Here is an 18,081-nt window from a genome sequence, read left to right as displayed (position 1 = left end):
TTTCCTCATCTGTAAGATGAGTATAATAATAGCGCTTAGCTCTCAAGGTTGTTAATGAAGATCAAATGAGATATTTGTACAGTGCCTAGCACATGGTAGATGCTTAATAAATCCATGTTTCCTTCCCCACCCCCCCACTCACAAAGCTACCACCTTAGTTCAGGCCCTCATCACTGCTCACCTAGATTGTTGCAGTAACCTCCAAATTGATTACCAAGCCTCAAGTATTCCTCCCCTGCCTCAGCACTCCAATCCATCCCACACACCACTACCAAAGTGTAAATCTGCAACCCTAAGTAATTGGAGAAATATTAAGTGCTTATTGGTAGGCTGGGCCAACATAATAAAAACAGCAACACTACCTAAATCAGCTTATTTAATCAATGTCATACAAATCAAACACCAAAGGATTACTTTACAGAAATAGAAAAAATAATAAAATTCATCTAGAGGAACAGAAGGTCAAGAACCTCAAGGAAAACTAAAAAAAAAGTGGGGCAAAGATCAGGAGTAGAATTTGTTAGGGAAAATATATGTCTACATAGATATGCATGCACGTGTATATGTATATATCCATATATAAATATATCCACATTTAACTGCAGCAGGGTGGGGAGAGGAAGAAGAACAAAGTAAAAAGTGCACAGCACAGAGCAAAAGAAAACTTATAAAGAAACAAAGAAAGGATGGACAGCTCTCAACATGTAGTATTTATTACATAGGCTTTCTTGAAATGGAAATTTATTGCTATGTATTTTGAATCCTCTCTTACATTCTGCTATGCACATGACATGCTTTTTTTTCTTTTCTCATTTTGTATTTAAGCCTCAATATTTAATTAATTTTCTTTGTCTTTTCTTATTGTGTATTTAAATTTTAGAAATAAAAAAGTGGGGAAAAAAGGAAACCTAGCATTACCAAATCTCAAATTATATACCCCAAAGCAGAATTCATCAAAATAATCTGCTACTGGTTTAAAAAACTTAGTGATAGATCAGGAACAGATGAGGCCTACAACATAAAGAAGCCTCATGTTCAGTAAATCCAAAGATGCCAGTGATAAGAGTAAGGACTATTTGATAAAAACTGATGGAAAAACTGGAAAGTAGACTGCCAGAAATTGGGCATTTACTAACATCTCACAAAATATATGAAGAAAAACTCTAAAATAGATAATGGCATAGATATGAAAGATTCTATCATTAGATAAAAAATTAGAATAAAAGAAAGTACTTTCCGATCTTTGGATAGAGGAAGAATTCTTGACCAGACAAAAGATAGGTGAGATCACAGAAGATAATGGACAATCTGATTACATAAAATTAAAAGTTTCTGCACAAACAAAATCAACGCATTAAAATCAGAAGGGAAACAGATATGGGGGGAAATCCTTTGCAGCAAGTTTCTCTGATAAAGATTCATGTTAAAGATATATAAGGAAATGATTCAAATTTAAAAAGATAAGAGCCACTCTCCAATTGATAAATGGTTAAAAGATATGTAGATGCAGCTTTTAGAGGAAGGAATCCAAGCTATGGGCAACAGTATAGAAATTACAAAAATACAAATTAAAGTAATTCCAAAGTTCCTTACTCATACCCATCAGACTGGCAGAGAGGAAAAAAAGAGGAAAATGACAAATATTTGAGAGACTGTTGGAAAACAGACATACTAATGCACTGTTGGTGGAGCTATGAATTGACCTAGCCATTCTGAAAAGCAATATGGAACTATGTTCCAAAAATCACTATATGGCACATACCCTTTGAACTAGTGATACTACTATCAGGCCTATACCCCAAAGAGATCAATATTTAAAAAAAAAAAAAAAAAAGGATGCATATGTACAAAAACATTTATGGTAGGTCTTTTTGTAATTGCAAAAACCTAGAAACTCATCTAAAGGGGTGCTCATCTACTAGGAAATGGCTAAACAAGTTATGGCACATGAATGGAATTATTATACCATTAAGAAATGACAAAATGGACAGTTCAAAAGAAAACTGGGAAGAACTTTATGAATGATGCAGAGTGAAATGAGCAACAACTAACAAATTTATAGAACAAAAAACTAAAAACAATTTATACAATGACAAAAATATTATAAAGAAAAAACAACTTGGAAAGACTTTAGAACTCTGAACAATGTAATGACAAACCATAATTCCAGTATGCTATACACCTCCTGACAGACAGGTGATGACATTAGACAAAATGAAAGATATATTTTTGGACATGGCCAATGAAGGAATTTATTTAGCTTGACTATGTGTATTTGTTATGAGGATTTAATTGTCTTTATTTTTGTTGTTGTTTGAGGGGGGCAGGGGAAGCAGAGGAGTCAAAATAAATTGGAAAAAAGTGAAAAATTAATTTTGTTTTTAAAAGTACAGATATGACCACGTGACTCCCTTAATCAATACCAGTGGCTTTCTACTGTCTCCAGGATAAAATATAAACTCCTAAGTGTTTAACATTTCAAGACCTTTACAACCTGGTCCCAACTTATCTTTCTAACCTAACTGGGCATTATTCCACTCCTGCACTACACATTCAAGCCACACTAGTCTTCTTTCTGTTCTTTACACACAACTCTCCTCCTATCTGTATGCCATTACACTTTCTGAACCATGTGCCTTGGAATGCATTTCCTACTTACTTCTGTCTCAGTGTTCCTCTCGTTCTTTAGGTTGCAGCCTAAGCATTATATTTTGCGTGAAGACTTTGCTAATTCTCCTCAAATGTTTGTGCCCTCCTTCTCAAATCACCTTGTATTTAACTACTTTGCATGTATTTGTATTTATTCACTTTATATTTATTTCATATGTATATTTTATAGATACTTGTCAATGTAAGCTTCTCGCAAGATGGGACTGCAAAGCACAGTGTTGGCATATAACAAGCACTTAATACCAACTGATCCTAAAAGGATGCTAATAATCTCCACCCTTATTTGTATATAGCAACTTAGTCTGCAAAGCATTTTCCTCACAACTATCCTGTAAGATAGATAGTGCAAAGGGTTATCTACATTTCTGTCAGCCATACACCAGCAGAGCTGGTGAGGTAGGTAGCAAAACCTGGGAAGAGGATGGATAGGCCATTGGCCAGTGCTGTTTTAATGGCAGAGGAGTAGTTAGTAGCCTATGAAGATTCTTATTACTCAGAAATCTTCCAGCTATTCCTAGTCCCCAAAAACCTGAAAAGAAGTCATACAGTCTTGAGGTTAAAGGAAGAAGTAAAATTTGGCTTTTTACCCACCAGCAACCTCCATGCACTTGTTAGAATGCAAACATTCCTTACAATGAGACAAAGTAAACTTTTAAATATTACCTTAATTGGTGCTCCAACCCAGGAGATTCTAGTCTTGTTCTGCTTCTTTTTCCTCCCCTGGAGCATTTTTTTGGGCGAGGGCATTTCAGGAATATTATCATCGACTTCCTCATCTTCATCAGCCTCTCTCACAGCCAGATTTGGGCACCTAGAAAGTCACTGATCTTCATTATAGGTTTTAGGAGGAACTTTTGGGGCTAGGAATAATTTATAGTTAGTATACAGAAAAACAAAAGAGACTCTTTACAAGTACGAATTATAATGGCAGCTCTCTGACATAAGTTAATCTGTCTCCAAATGCCTCATTAGGAATCTGCCCCTGCCTGCAGAGTGAACATAAGCATGTGGTAGCAGGTCCTATCAAACTGGACAGCTTTCAAGAAGAGGCCCAGACATGATGACCACAAAATGGTTTTCTGGGGACCAGTCTAGTTAGGTGGAGAAGATCACCACATGATTTGGCTACAGGATGAAGTATGTTTCAGACCGAGCACCTCTTGAAGATTGTCTCCCAAGGTACAGAAGGAGGACCTTCAAAGACTACCCTTCAAGGCTTGCAGAGAGGAGATCAAGAACTGGTCATGAATGCAGAGTAGAGAGGAGCCTTTTATAGAGTGCACCCTAATATGGGACCTTTCTCTGTAAATCTGTGTTCTCTAGAATGACCTACTACTCTTATACAAGAAAAAAAAAGCACCCTATAAACGACATGGCTACTAAGGAAAGCTGTATTTTTACCTCCTCTGTAGACAAGCCTGCTTGCTGCGCCCACTGCCACCAAATTTAACCATATCTTGACAGGCTTTACATTTTCCACACTCGGGCTGTTGGCAAACCTGGAATAACCCAGATTATCTGTATTCAATGACTAGAACCACGACTAAAGTTAACAATTTTATATTAGAAATTAAATTCAGACAAATATAAAACTTGAAGGCCAGAAGAGCTCTTATTAAAAATCAGACAACACAATGCTCTACAGATTGACTGATAGCATTGACTTCAGGGGAACATTTCTCTTTAAGACCTATACACAATTCTCATAATGCTACCCCATAAGATGGAATCTGGAGATACAACTTGATGGCCCCATGCCTCTCTTTCCTGGCACATGAATATGAAGAGTACTGGGCAGAGATTGGACCACTTTGTGCCCCCTGAGTGCGGGCAGAGGCATTAGGGAAGTCACAAACCACCCTCAGTTTAGCTTGATGGAAAGTGCAGTGAATTCTGAATGGCTAGAAGGCTCACAAAGAACCATCATTATTAAAGATTTTAAAAGTTTACAACACTAAGAAATAAAAATAGTCCTTAAAACTATGGGGTTTTTTGAGTCATCAAATACCTCGAATACCCAAAGATAGCTAACCTAATCTAATTAGATTAGCTTTGGCAGGTGACATTTGTTGCCCAATGAAAATCACTTCATATCAAAGTAACAATATTCAGAACAAATACCCTGTTCATCAAGGACCACACTTATAAGAAATCTATGCAATATCTCAAAGAAAGTTGAGTCACAAGGACTCTCCTTGCACTAACTCAAATTTGTGACCCTAGCCTAAATGTGCGTTACCTCACAGACTCCACAGCGCCGACGCTTCGTAGCATTCTCCTTGTCATCTTCTCTTTCGTTCTTTTCAATTTGCTCTGAGAAGAAAGTATCAAAAATCAGGTAGACGAGCTTGGTGGTAGTGGCTTTGGTTGGTCCTTTATCCTTGTCTATTTTGGTAGGGTGTCTGATAGCTTGCCGCCTTGCAGCTCGTCTGAAAGTCAGAAATCATAGTAGTAAAAAGGAAGCCTGCTCTGGTCTACATGCAAAATAAAGGGTCAGTGTGCTAGTGGCATTCAAAGAACAAAATAAAATGGAACAGGAAAACACTGTACATGATAACAGCAATAGTGTGATGATCTACTATATAACTTAGCTATCCTCAGCAACACAAAGATCCAAGACAATTCTGTAGGACTTATGATGAAAGGTCCTGTCCATCTCCAGAGAAAGAACTGGTAGAACCTGAACGAATATCAAAAATACCTTTTCTTTATTTTTCTTGAGGATTTTTTTTTATCTGTGTTTTCTTTCACAGAATGACATGGAAATGTGTTTTGCATGACTATACATGTATAACCTATGTCAAATTGCTTGTCTTCACAATGAGGGGGTGGAGGGTGGACAGGAAGGGAGAGAATTTGGAACTCTATTTGAAAAAAAATGTTAAAAGTATTTTAACATGCAATTGGGAAAAAATAAAATAAGAAAAAAATTAAAATAAAATGGAACAATGGAAATAATTTATTTTCTAGATGCAGATTCAATGCCTGCACTACAAAAAACGTTTAAGCCAGTTTTACTTCAGAATAGTAGTACTCTATCAGATCAGAAAGATCACCTCCTATTACTCCTTGCCCAGAAGTCCTACTAAGGAGGCACTAGAAGATTTTCCCCAAAATGTCAAGACCAGGAAAATGAACATACAAGGAATTCTAGAGCTAAATCTACCATATGGATTATCACACTATTAAGTAATTTCAACATTCTACAAATTGTGCTTTAAAATTAAAGAAGTTTTGTCTTGTGTGACTATTAGAATGGAATAGTGGAAAAAGTTCTAATTCTTAAAAAACTGTACCTTTTTCCCAAGGTGACACCAGCTAATTTAATCAAGTCCCTCATGCAAGGTGTAATGATGACAGGCTGCTCATCACTGTCTCCAGCTTCATCATAGCTTTCTACTTGTTCCACCACAAACTGGGCATGTCGAAGAAGAGAATCTTCAGTGAATCGATTAAAGTTCAGTCCAGCAGGAGGAACAGTAGTCTTTTAAAAGGAAGGAGAGATGAATAAAAATCAAAAGTTAATCTTCATCAACAAGCAAAGCTGCCATTCTGAGTTTCAGGCTTCATATTGGAAACACTTCCTGTAATCAGAAAAAAGATCAGCCTGGGATCATATCAAACTTTTTTCCATTTATTGATCTGGAATAAACCTTCTTCCTTTTATTTTTTGTTAGAATTTTGATCTTATTTTATTTTTTTAAACAGTTTTTATTTTACCAGAACACAAATACAAAAGAGAAAAGAAACAAAAACGTATCATAAACTTAAATATTGAAACTTAAATATAAAGAAAGAAAAAAAGCATGTCATGTGAATAGCAGAATATAGGAGAGGATTCAAAATATGTAACAATAAATTTTCATTTCAAGAAAGCCTGTATGATAAATAATACACCTTGTGTTGAGAATTAGCCACCTTTTCTTTGCTTCCTTGTGTTTTCTTTTGTTCTCTGCTGTGCACTTTTTAACTTTGTTCTTTTTTTCCCTTCCCCCTACCTCCCCAGAAGGCTACAGTACAATTTAGATGTTTCTTGATATATACATACGCATACAGATATATACATGCGTATATAGAATATACTTTCCTAAACATACTCTACTCCTGTTTTTTATGTTTGTACGTATCTTGTTTCCTATCCCTCCTGCCTCCTCTACTTTCCCCTGCTACATCGCCTTCCTATTACTTGCCTACCCCACTCCTCCACCAACCACCCTGCTCTATTACTTGCCTTCCCCCCTCCAAGGATCCCTCCCCTATCCTCTCATTCCCATTGATCTAAACTCCCTTTACCTATTCCTTCATTTTCCCCTCTAAAAATCTCTCCCTTATTCTAATCCCTCCCTTGTCCTCTCCCTCCTCACTATACCCCTACCATTTTATTTCTTCTAAATTTAGAAGACTTTTATACTCTTCTAAATGTATATGTATTGTTCCCCCTTAAACCCATTCCCGATGAAAGTAGGTTACCAGAACTACCAGCCCTCCTCCCCCATCTAAATCCTCTCTTCCTCTTGCACCTCTTTTATATAAAATACTGTTAGCTGTTTCTAAATGGTTTTACTTTTTAAATTTATATCACAGTCAGGTTTATCCCCCTCTTTCTTATGAGCTCAACAATTATTAATAAGAATCTCAGACATACATTTTACATTTTATGCTATATAAAATGTAAACAGTCTGTCCTTATAAATCCATTATAGTCAGTCTTTGGTATATACCTTATGTTTCTCTTGGTTCTTGTATGTCTTTAACAGTCTTGAAAGTCTGAGGGTTTGTCAAATGTCCATTTTTTTTCATTCAAGATAATACTTAAATTTGAAGGGTATGATATTTTTGGCCAGAGTCCCAGGTCTTTTGCTCTTGGATATATTGTGTTCCAAGACCTGCGGTCCTTAAATGTCTCTGCTGCTAGGTTTTGAGTAATTCTAACTGTGGCACCATCATATTTAAATTGTTTTAATCTTGATGCTTTTAATATTTTATCCTTGTGCCTTTATGATATTCCTGAGTTTTCCTCGTAGGATCTCTTCTAAGTGGTGTTCGATGGATTCTATTTCTACTTCTCTGACTTGTTCTAATGCTTCAGGACAGTTTTCTTTAATTATTTCTTGTATTACTGTATCAAGATTCTTTTTTTGATCATAACTTTCAGTTACTCCAATTATTTTTATAGTTTCTCTTCTTGATCTATTCTCCAAATCTGTTGTTTTCCTTATAAGATGTTTCACTTTCTCTTCTATTTTTTCATTATTCGTGTTTTGTTTAATTATTTCTTGATCTCTCATAATTTCACTGGCTTTACTTTGCCCAACTCTAATTTTCAAGGTGTCATTTTCCTCCTTGTGATTCTGGATCTCCTTTTCCAATTGGTTGACTTTCCTTTCATAACCTTCTTGTTTTTCTTGGATTGTTTTTATTTTTTAGTTTTTCCTCCATTTCTGTCATTTGATTTTTAAAGTCTTTTTTAAGATCTTCTATAAATTCTTTTTGGGCAAGTGACCATTTGACATTGCTCTCCGGGGGTTTCTTTACTTCAATATCTTCCTCTGAAGATGAACCCCGGTCATCTCTATTCCCATAATAGGTCTCTATGGTTGGATTCTTTCTCCTTTGCCTGTGCATTGTTTTTTGTGTGAAGTAATAACTTGATTTTTATAATCACCTCTAGCCCTGGGGTATGGGAAATGGTGCCTCTTGCCCCACATCTTCCATTCTCCCTTCTAGCCTGGAACCAAAGCCAAGCTTCCAACCTTCTGTAAGTGCCCACGGCCAGGGGCTTTCTGCCCCACTGCTTCTGCACTCATGGGCATGTGCTGATTCCTTCTCACCTCCAGACCACTCCTCACAGCACAGCTGGGTCTGGCACTCCTCATCAGTAGAGGTTCTCTCAATCTTCCTGGGCTCAAAAGCACAACTCCCCTCACTATTCTGGGGTGAAAAGTTCCAGTGGCTGGGATGGAGGCAGCCTCTCAGACCAACTAACCCCAGGACTTGCCGCAAGTTGTTTAAGTGGCTTGCCACTTGCTGTTAAAAGGGAACCAAGCCTGTATGTGTTCACTCCTTGCAAGGACCAAACCCAGCACTGGGATTTTTCTTCAGATCTTCTCAAACTGTCCCAGGAAGATCCTGGTTGTGCCCCTATTCTTCTTTGTCTCCACTGACACTTCGTTTGCCCTAAAGTGATATTTTAACTATTTTGTGGAGGAAAATCTTGAGAGCTTGGAATTTTCTGACCTACTCAGCTGTCTTCCCAGAATCCTCTCTGAATAAACAGATTCTTAAAGAACCCTGAACTCTATTTTTCTATTCGCAATTAACTTGGGACCTTGCATTGGGAATGTTAAGGACTGAGCACACTTACTTCAATCTTATTGAGCAAATCTTCATAGCTGACATCAGGATTATTCTGCAAGAATTCAACAACTATTTTACTCATGTAGATCTTCTCTTGCATTAATGCAAATATAGGTGCGTATTCCTCACTAGGCGCCATCAGAATATAATCGGCAAAAGCTAAAAGACAAAGTAGATTACGCATAGTGATGAAATGACAAAATGAAACATAAATGAAAAACACTACAGGCAACAAATTCAGCCGAAATGCAATAAGCACACTTGGTACAAGATCACCGATGACAAATACACCAGTTTTGAGATAGCACCTCTTTTTTAAAAGACCCTGAGGTCCTCTAGGCTGGAAGCTCCTGGATAAGCTGGCACAGTGGATAGAGCACCAGGCCTGGAGTCAAGAGGACTCATCTTCCTGAATTCAAATCCAGCCTCAGACACTTACTAGCTGTGTGACCCTGGGCAAGTCACTTAATCTTGTCTGCCTCTGTTTTCTCATCTGTAAAATGAGCTACAGAAGGAAATGGCAAACCACTCTGGTATCCTTGCCAAGAAAACCCCAAAAGGTGTCACAAAGAGTCATGACTGAAAAAAAAACCTAGGCAACAACAGCAAAGTGTGGTACTAAGAGGTACTAAGAGTAGAGGATCTGGAGTCAGAAGACTTTGGTTGAAATGTCACTAAATCTCTCTCAGCCTCAAGTGCTTCAGCTATAAAATGAGGGGACTAAACTTGATGACAGCTAAGGTCTCTTCTAGCTCTAATCTATGATCCTCTTGCAGACTGTTGGGATAGATTTTCAGATACAGTCTCTGTGTCAGTTTATTTTGTTAACTGCTCTTTGTTACAATGGAAGATTCAACTAGGGGAGAAGGAATGCTATTTGAAGACAACAGTGGCATAAAAACCAAAAATGTAAAGAAAAAAAAATTCACAAACTTAAACATCAAAAATTGAAGAAAAAAAATTTAAATAAGCAAACCTGGATGTTATCTCAGCCTTATTGTGAAGTTTTAAAGCAAATACCCAGAGTATAGCTGGAACTAGCTTCAAGTCAACAAATAAGCTAGTTTTCCATTAAAGAGTGAACCCAATTTGAATAGAATTAAAATTTGGCTTTTTCCTTCACCTTTGTCTCATAATTTTCAGATGGTTCAGAATTCAAGGGTGGAAAAGAAGGGAACAAGCATTTTTTTAAGAGCTTATTATGTGTCAGGCTTTGTGCTAAGCACTTTACAAATATTATCTCATCTGATCCTCACAACAACCCTCTGAGATGGGTGCTATTATTATTATTACCACTACTTTACAGGCATAGAGGGGTCAAGAGACTTAGCTAGGGTCACATAGCTAGTAAATGTCTAAAGGTGGATTTACACTCAGGTCTTCTTGACTCCAGGTCCAGCATTCTAACCTACATTTTATAAGGAGAGATCATCCTACTTAGGTAGTGTTTCATTGTTTTGGTCATTTGAAGACCTTTATCAAGGTGTTTCTAACCCACTAGCAGGAGGATTTGGAGTATATTTTATAAATACCCAAAGTTAAGAACTTTGATGCTTTAGTAAAATGTTGCCAAGTGCTTCAAACTAATTCCCACTTTGAAGGTACCTGTGGTGAAGCCAATCAAAGCTTTCTCGCCACCATCAAAACCAGTGATCCACCATGCATTTATGGGGCCAAGTTTTTTCGCTCTGACACCACCTAAGGAAAAAACAAAAAATATAAATTTAAGCTGTTTTTTAAAACAAGGGGCAAAGAATGTCTGAGGTTTAACTAACGAAAGCCAAAAGTAAAATGTCTTGTGTTCCAAATGGTATTAACAATCACAACTAAAGTCTAACTGTGATTCCTCATTGTTACAACCTGGTGACCCTAGGTTTTTCAAGTCTAGGCCAGGTAAACACAGGTTCTACCAAGCTGGAATGATTTCTAGGACAGATTTAGTAATGGAGTCCTTTCAAAGGCCCTGTCCCACTAAGTTTTGTGGGTTCATCACCAAAAGGCTGGCTAATAGATGAGAATTTAGAAGCCATAGCAATTCACAAGGACAGTCTAAAGTATCCAATGGTTATAATTGTCAATGAAAAGATTATTCATATCAGTGAATTAATGGTTTCTTTTATTAACAGGTGATTAATTCACATTTAGTGTCAAATGTCATTTCTAAGTGGTCAGTCACCAAAACTTAGTCCCTCAGATTGTTACTATAAATATTTTGGTAAACTAGCAAAACCTTCAAATTCTAAGAATTTTCAATCACAACTGTCTAAATGAAAGGACCTATTGCCCAAATGAGTGTACAACACTATAAAAAGAAAAATATTAGTCAATTATAATGAGAATTTCTTTACTAAAAATAGAAAAAGATGGTAGGAGACAAAATGAATGAATTTTCTTAAATAAAAAGTACACGGCAAAAAGCAATACAATCAGAAGAAAAAAGAAAAAAAGATTTTCATCAGAGACTTCAGGTAAAAATGCTTTCTTAAGCAACCAAAAGTTAACATAATTTTATTTTTTTTAAATCCATTTCCAAATAGATAAGAACTCAAAGACTTTTTTGGTAGGTCACAAAAGCAAGTTACCAAAAACCACCTGCAGACTTACTCAAACTAATACAAGTACAAACTGGGAATGAGTTACTACCTTATAAGTTTTAAAGTGGCAAAGATAACTTAAGATCAACAAAAATCAATGTTGGTGGGCCTGTGGAAAAATAGGTATGCTATGATATTGCTGATGGAGCTGTGAAGTGGTGCAGTTTTTAAAAAGCAATATGACAAACATGCAATAAGCTAGCAAATTGTTTATATCTTTGAACTCACTGACCCCTTAGAGAAGGGCTATTATACTCTTAAGACTATTATCTAAAAAAGGAAAAAGTCTTGTTGAAAAAAAAAAATTGATGGCAGCTTTACACTGAATAGCACAAAACTGGAGAACTCCTGTATGTACAACAATTGGGGTATTACTGAAGAAAATGGTATACAGTAGAATAATGTAATGGAATATCATTATGCCACAAAAAATGCCAAATACGCTAAAGACTTGAAATTATGCAGAATCTACGTGCTTTCCATTAGTATAGAAGCTGACTACAGACACCAGCACGAAGAATAACCAAATCCAAATATACAAAGATCAATTAGAAGAGTCAGAAGTAACATACTCATTATTAACAATCAAGAGTTAACATGCCCTTCAAACATTTCTCCATGATTGAAATTTATGGCATTATGTACGAGCTTTATTTAAATGCAGATTGATGGCTATTCAATTTATAACAAAAGCAAGGACGTACAATATTCTGTCTGTCCCAAATATGGTACCCTGAAACATGTATTCTTACCATCCAGACACGGGTTGTCATCGTAGATTGGTTTTACTGTCCCACTGAAGTAGAGTTCAATATTCTTCTCAATTAGGCCTGTATCAAATGGGCACAGATGGCCCTTCTTATCATAAACACTAGTGAGGGAGGGAAAAAAGGACTTTTTTGTAACTATCCTAATACAAATTTAAACCAGATACTGTAGTATTATGAAAGCCGACTCCTTTAATTTAAAAGGACTATGTTTGAGTCCTAGGCTCAGTAACCCCATTTGATTAATAATCAAATCTCTATAGCTATCATAACATGAACGTGTCCCCCAACCAAGAATAAGAAAGCATAGCATCAAATGTATACAAAAGTCCTCTCTAGGTTTATGAAGTAAAGAAAAGGCTAAAAGAGAAGAGGCAAGGCCCTGTTTCTTTAGTTAATGCCTTTGCTCATTCCAGTCCCTCTTCCCCTGGTCATCTTGGCTTCCTCTCAGGCACTGCTCATGATTTGAAGCCTCCTTTGAATTCCCTCCTTCAAATGAGAGAATCGCCTCTTCCTTTCAACTCCCATTTAATTTTTTAATTCTAATAATAACATTCATCTTATGGGGAAGTAACATGCCATGGCAGAAAACCCAAGATTCAGTCCTAGCTCTCCTATTTACTATCTGCGTGATAACCACAGGCAAGTGCCTATAATTGAGGTACATACATACAAACTGATATTTTCTATCTCACGAGGTTATTATGGGAATCCAATGAAAAAGTGTAAAAAGCACCCTGTAACCATGAAATGCTATCTATGGTAAATGCAAATAATCATTGATATATGTACAAATTATCTCCCCTATTGGATTATAAAGTCCCTGAGAGCAGGCATTATTTGCTTTCTTATTCCCTAGAGTCCAACCAATCAAACATTTTTCGAATGAAGAATTCCTAGCATTGCCAAAGGGAAGGCAACCTCCAACCTGTGGAAATGGTAGCTCTCAGTTACATTGATAGGCTTCCTAGACAAGGACCAAAGAGAATACTCCCATTCATAATTACAGTTACCAGAGACATTATCCTAAAATTCCACAGTATAGGAGTATCAATCCATGACACTTTATTGGAGTGGGCATGAGGATAAGAAACTAGTTCTCCTCCCTTAATTTTCTTTCTTTCCCTTTTGATCTCAAACCATTAATAAGGCATTACTTAGAATTACATTATAGTTATTGCTTATATTTACTAAATAGTTTCAATGAACAGAGAACATAGAAGAATAAAGCAAATGAAATGGTGTTTTATATTTCTCTAAGAAAAATAAATAAATTGAGGCCCTAGATGAATTTTTCTCCTATGGTTACTTAGAGAGGAAAAAAGTTTCTCACCCCAGAGTCAAGTGTTTTTCCTGTCACAGTAATTAACACAAGAATCAAAGCCTCAACTCCATCTCTCCAACACCTATGTTACCTGAAGGATGTTACTCTATGCTGTGGGAGATCATCATAACTTTCAAAGCCATCTTCGTTGGCATCAAAAATGGATAATCGTTCATCTGTTAACATCTCTGGCTCATCCAACTAAGAGATATTTAAGAATTATACAAAAAAGCAGAATATTGTGAGAATACGAAGAGTGTTCAAATTTAATGCATCATAAAATAAGTCCATTTCTATTTATTTTTGTTATTCCAGCTTACCACACATTTTCCTAACTACCTAAAATTCTCTCGTTTGTTCTTTATTTTTTGAAATCTTAAATACAGTAGTGAGTACTGTAAAAAAAAATCTAATCAGTAATAATTACTAAATCACCCACATCCTAGCTCCCACCAACCTTTCAGCTACATCTCTCCCTGAAATCTACTAGTTGTACTAATCCTACTTCTGCATATACAGAAAATTTTCCCCATGCCTAAAACGTACTTCATCTCTATCTTATTCCATGTCTTACAATCAAGGCTCAGCTCAAGTGCAGCCTCCTCAGTGTAGACGTCTCTGATCCCCACCCACCCCAGGTTACTAGTGCTTCTCAATTTTCCTTACATTTTTCTTATTTATTTACATACTATACATTTTCCCTCCTAGCTATAATCACCAAATAGAATATAAGCTCATTCAGGGCGACCGTTTTAGCCAGGGCAAAGACTTTTTGTCTTTATATCCCTAAATGCCCAGCATGGTATTTTACACATAAGTACTTCACACTTGTTGGATTGAAAAGGAAAAAAAACTTACTGCACCATCAGGATCTCCTTGAAAAAATTTTAGATCAGGGTCATCCAGGTACTGTCTGCAATCCACACACTTAGGAGGAGTAGACTACAGGGAATAACACGTTAAGTAGCATTTAGAAAGAGTTACCAGTTTCTAGCGGACACATTAGAACCTGACACATGGTACTGTCTTAAGATAACACAGACAAATCCTGATTTAGGTGAGAAAGTTATTTCCCAAGAGCTAAGTGTAGCTCTAGCCATATTTTAAGTGTACCAATAAAAAAGGTATTTCAAACAATTCGGTGGTACATTTTAAAAGGAAAATAAATCACATCTCAATTTAGGTCAAGTTCAAATTTTCTTATAGAAGGCAACACCAAAAGGACAAAACAACAAGAATACTTCTTTTTGAGCTATGCACGTCCAGATAAAGAATTATGGAGTCTGAATGCAGACTGAGGCAAACTTTCTGCTCTTTTTTTTCCCTTCTTTTTTGGTTTTGTTTCTCCTTTCTCATGATTCATTCCACTGGTTATAATTCTTCTTTACAACTGGACTACTGTGTAAGTAAGTTCAATGTGAAGGTATATGTAGAACCTGCATTGGATTATGTGCTGTCTTGGGAGGCAGGGAGAGGAAATTTGGAACCCAAAAACCTGTGGAACTGAGTGTTGTAAACTTAAAATAAAAAATAAATTTATAATTAAAAAAAAGAACACTTTTTTTTGAAACCAAAGTTATCCCAAAAAATTATACCTTAACACTAACCATTTAACGGTAGTTTCAAAAAGCAAAAGTGAGTTATAGTTAGACACTCAAATCAACTCTTGAGGAGTGTATGAAGTTTGATCTAATAGGCTCAATGGTCCAATATTATTTGCTAGGAGAAAAACTAGATAATTTTATCAAATGCCTCCTTGTGTTAAGTCCTACTATTACTTTGAGACCTTCCCTACCACAGAGTTTGAACAGTGATAAAATTTAAAGCTAAAAAGATCCTTATAGATTATCTGATCCTACCCCTCAGTTTACATAAGAGGAAAAAACACCCCCCAAAAAGTTAAAAGACTTGTTGAAAGTTACCCACTAGTAAGTAGCATACCTACTGAACAAGTTTAGATTTTTAGGTCTAATATACTGGGTTGTACGCACAGAAATAATGCAATTAATAAATACACTTAATATATCCTAATTCACAGGTAACTTACCTTTACAGGTAGTACAGCTTTGCTCTGAACTACTTCTTTTATTTCAGGTCTGTATAAAAAGAACAGCAAGATAGGTGATGAAAATTCAACACCAAAACTTGACCTTTGCTAAACAGCTTCTCAGTAAGAATTTGACTCCTAATCCCCTCTCTCCTAGTGAGTTCTGTGTAACCCTATGCAAGTCTCTACTTCTGTTCTTCACAGAGAATGCTCTAGTTGCAGTTTTTGTAAAATTCAGAGACTAAAAAAGTATATAGTACCATTAGTAGAAACCCAGTTAACTTGTCAAAATACATAATTCTTAATCTGATGCCTTGTTGTGGCACATAGGCTAATGGTCTAAGATCTAAGGTAGAGCTGTGAATTGGCCTAGCCATTCCTGAAAGCAGTTTGGAACTGTGCCCCAAAATTTATTAAACTGCATACCTTTTGACCCAGCAGTACTACTTTTAGGTCTTTACTCCAAAGATATAAAAAAGAAAAGGAAACAGATCTTTATATACAAAAATACATGTGGCTGCTCTTTCCATGACAACAAAGAACTGGAAATTGAGGGGATGCTCATCAATCAAGGAATAGCTGAACAAGTTGTGGTATATGAATGTAATGTACTACTGTGCCGTAAGAAATGATGAATGAGATAGTTTTAGAAAAATATGGAAAGACCTGTATGAACTGATGCAAAGTAAAGTGAGCAGAATCAGGAAAAGTACTTATACAGCAACAACAATATCATAAAGACAAATAACTTTGAAAGATTTAGGAACTCTGTCCAATCACAATTCCAAAGAACTCATAATGAAACAAGCTATCCACCTCCAGAGAGAGAGCTAATGGACTCAAGAGTGCAGACTGAAGCATTTTCATTCTTTTTCTTTTTTTTAGACATGGCTAATACAGAAATTTGCTTCGCTTGACTCTAAGTATATGTAAGTTTTGTTTTTATTCTTCTTGCCTTCTTGATGGTTAGGGAGGGGCAAAAGGGGAAGGAAAGAATTAAAAAGGGCAAATAGAACTGAATTTCAAAAAAAGTTTATCTATGCTACTCAAGAACAAGAGGTCTTACCAATCTAAAGAGCCTTCCAACTAAGCCCAGTCATACACTGTATCTGAGGACTGACCAGCTTAAGCAGAAGCCTGGTAACCTGATCATGAATTCTTTTGGCAGAAAAATTTATGAAAAAGGGAAGATTATCATCTGTACTAATGGGGGTACCTATGCTTATGAAATTAAAAATCTTTCCCAAAGTATCACAGTGCAACTCCCTTGTTTTACTACCAAAGAAAACAAATCCAAAGAAGACAAGAGACTTGTCCATGTTCCCAGAGGGAGATACAACAGAGAGTCCCAGGTCTGCACTCTCTCTACTGCACCATGCTGTTAGGCTCAGTAATAAACACTAGTTCCAAAGAAGGATATAATTTACTTTTACAAAACTACGGGAATTATTCCCAAGAATATAAGAGGTTAAGGATCCAACACAATAAAGTGACAAGTCTACTTTCAAATTTCTTTAGTAATGTCTCAACTGATCTGGCTTCTGATTAGCCCTGACCTCTTACTAGAAATCCCCTGGTTATCTTTTCCTAGCCCCTCAGAGTAAAATAATTTCAGGAAACATGAGATCAGCAAAACCAAAAAACATTCACTCTTCTTACCCTTCTTTGATTTCGAATTTCATTTTCTTTTCCCCTTGTTCCTAAAAGGGAATAGTTAAAAATGAAAAGGTAAAAAATTTCATTAAGAGACTCTGCTTAGAAAGGCACCAGAGCCAAGGATTCGGTTGGTGCCTGCGACTTCACTAGAAGACATGGGAAATATAAAGACAACGCCACCTTCCCTAACCTCAAGTAGTTTACGATCTAGCTGATGTAAATAGCATATGTATTCATCAAAATTTATACTCATATAGAGATTAATATATATGTACATATATATTTATATACATTTATTTATTTCCTGTATTAAAGTGGTAGACTTTATGTTACTAACTAAAAAATGCTACAGGAATTAGAAAAAGAGAAAATGAGAGTAGCCTGGAATATCAGGGAATCGTTTTTAGAAGGAATCTACATGACCACCACCACCACCACCCCCCCCCGCCACCCAATGAAGGTATCCTCCCCCCCACATAATATTCCTAATGGGCAGTCACTTGCCAAGGCACACATTACAGAAGTGGGCCTCTAACCTTTCTACTTTTGATTAGAAACTACTCTAAGTTGTCATCCAGAGTAGAAATCATTCTTAAAATAATATACAAGATGGCCCCACAAAGATTCTGGGTTTTTTTCAAATATACTTAACAAACCAACATTTCT

The 18,081-nt window shown here is 36.3% G+C and overlaps 1 protein-coding gene across 1 annotated transcript in view; it reads right to left on the bottom strand.

Annotated features, from left to right (window-relative positions):
- Positions 1-18,081, bottom strand: part of LOC118852268 (DNA (cytosine-5)-methyltransferase 1-like) — a 51,453-nt gene that overhangs the window by 18,902 nt on the left and 14,470 nt on the right. Inside the window, exons 7-17 of the mRNA XM_036761975.1 lie at positions 17,419-17,459; positions 15,760-15,808; positions 14,571-14,654; positions 13,804-13,913; positions 12,374-12,492; positions 10,633-10,725; positions 9,035-9,186; positions 5,967-6,154; positions 4,910-5,099; positions 4,072-4,169; positions 3,334-3,481 (exon numbers count right to left, since the gene is read on the bottom strand). Coding sequence (XP_036617870.1) covers positions 3,334-3,481; positions 4,072-4,169; positions 4,910-5,099; positions 5,967-6,154; positions 9,035-9,186; positions 10,633-10,725; positions 12,374-12,492; positions 13,804-13,913; positions 14,571-14,654; positions 15,760-15,808; positions 17,419-17,459 — 1,272 coding nt within the window. The remainder of the gene's footprint in view (positions 1-3,333; positions 3,482-4,071; positions 4,170-4,909; positions 5,100-5,966; positions 6,155-9,034; positions 9,187-10,632; positions 10,726-12,373; positions 12,493-13,803; positions 13,914-14,570; positions 14,655-15,759; positions 15,809-17,418; positions 17,460-18,081) is intronic.

This window comes from Trichosurus vulpecula, chromosome 1 (assembly GCF_011100635.1).
Source record: "Trichosurus vulpecula isolate mTriVul1 chromosome 1, mTriVul1.pri, whole genome shotgun sequence".
NCBI classification, from domain to species: Eukaryota; Metazoa; Chordata; class Mammalia; order Diprotodontia; family Phalangeridae; genus Trichosurus; species Trichosurus vulpecula.
Note: the sequence above shows the minus strand (reverse complement) of the source record. Positions and strands in the feature narration are given on the sequence as shown.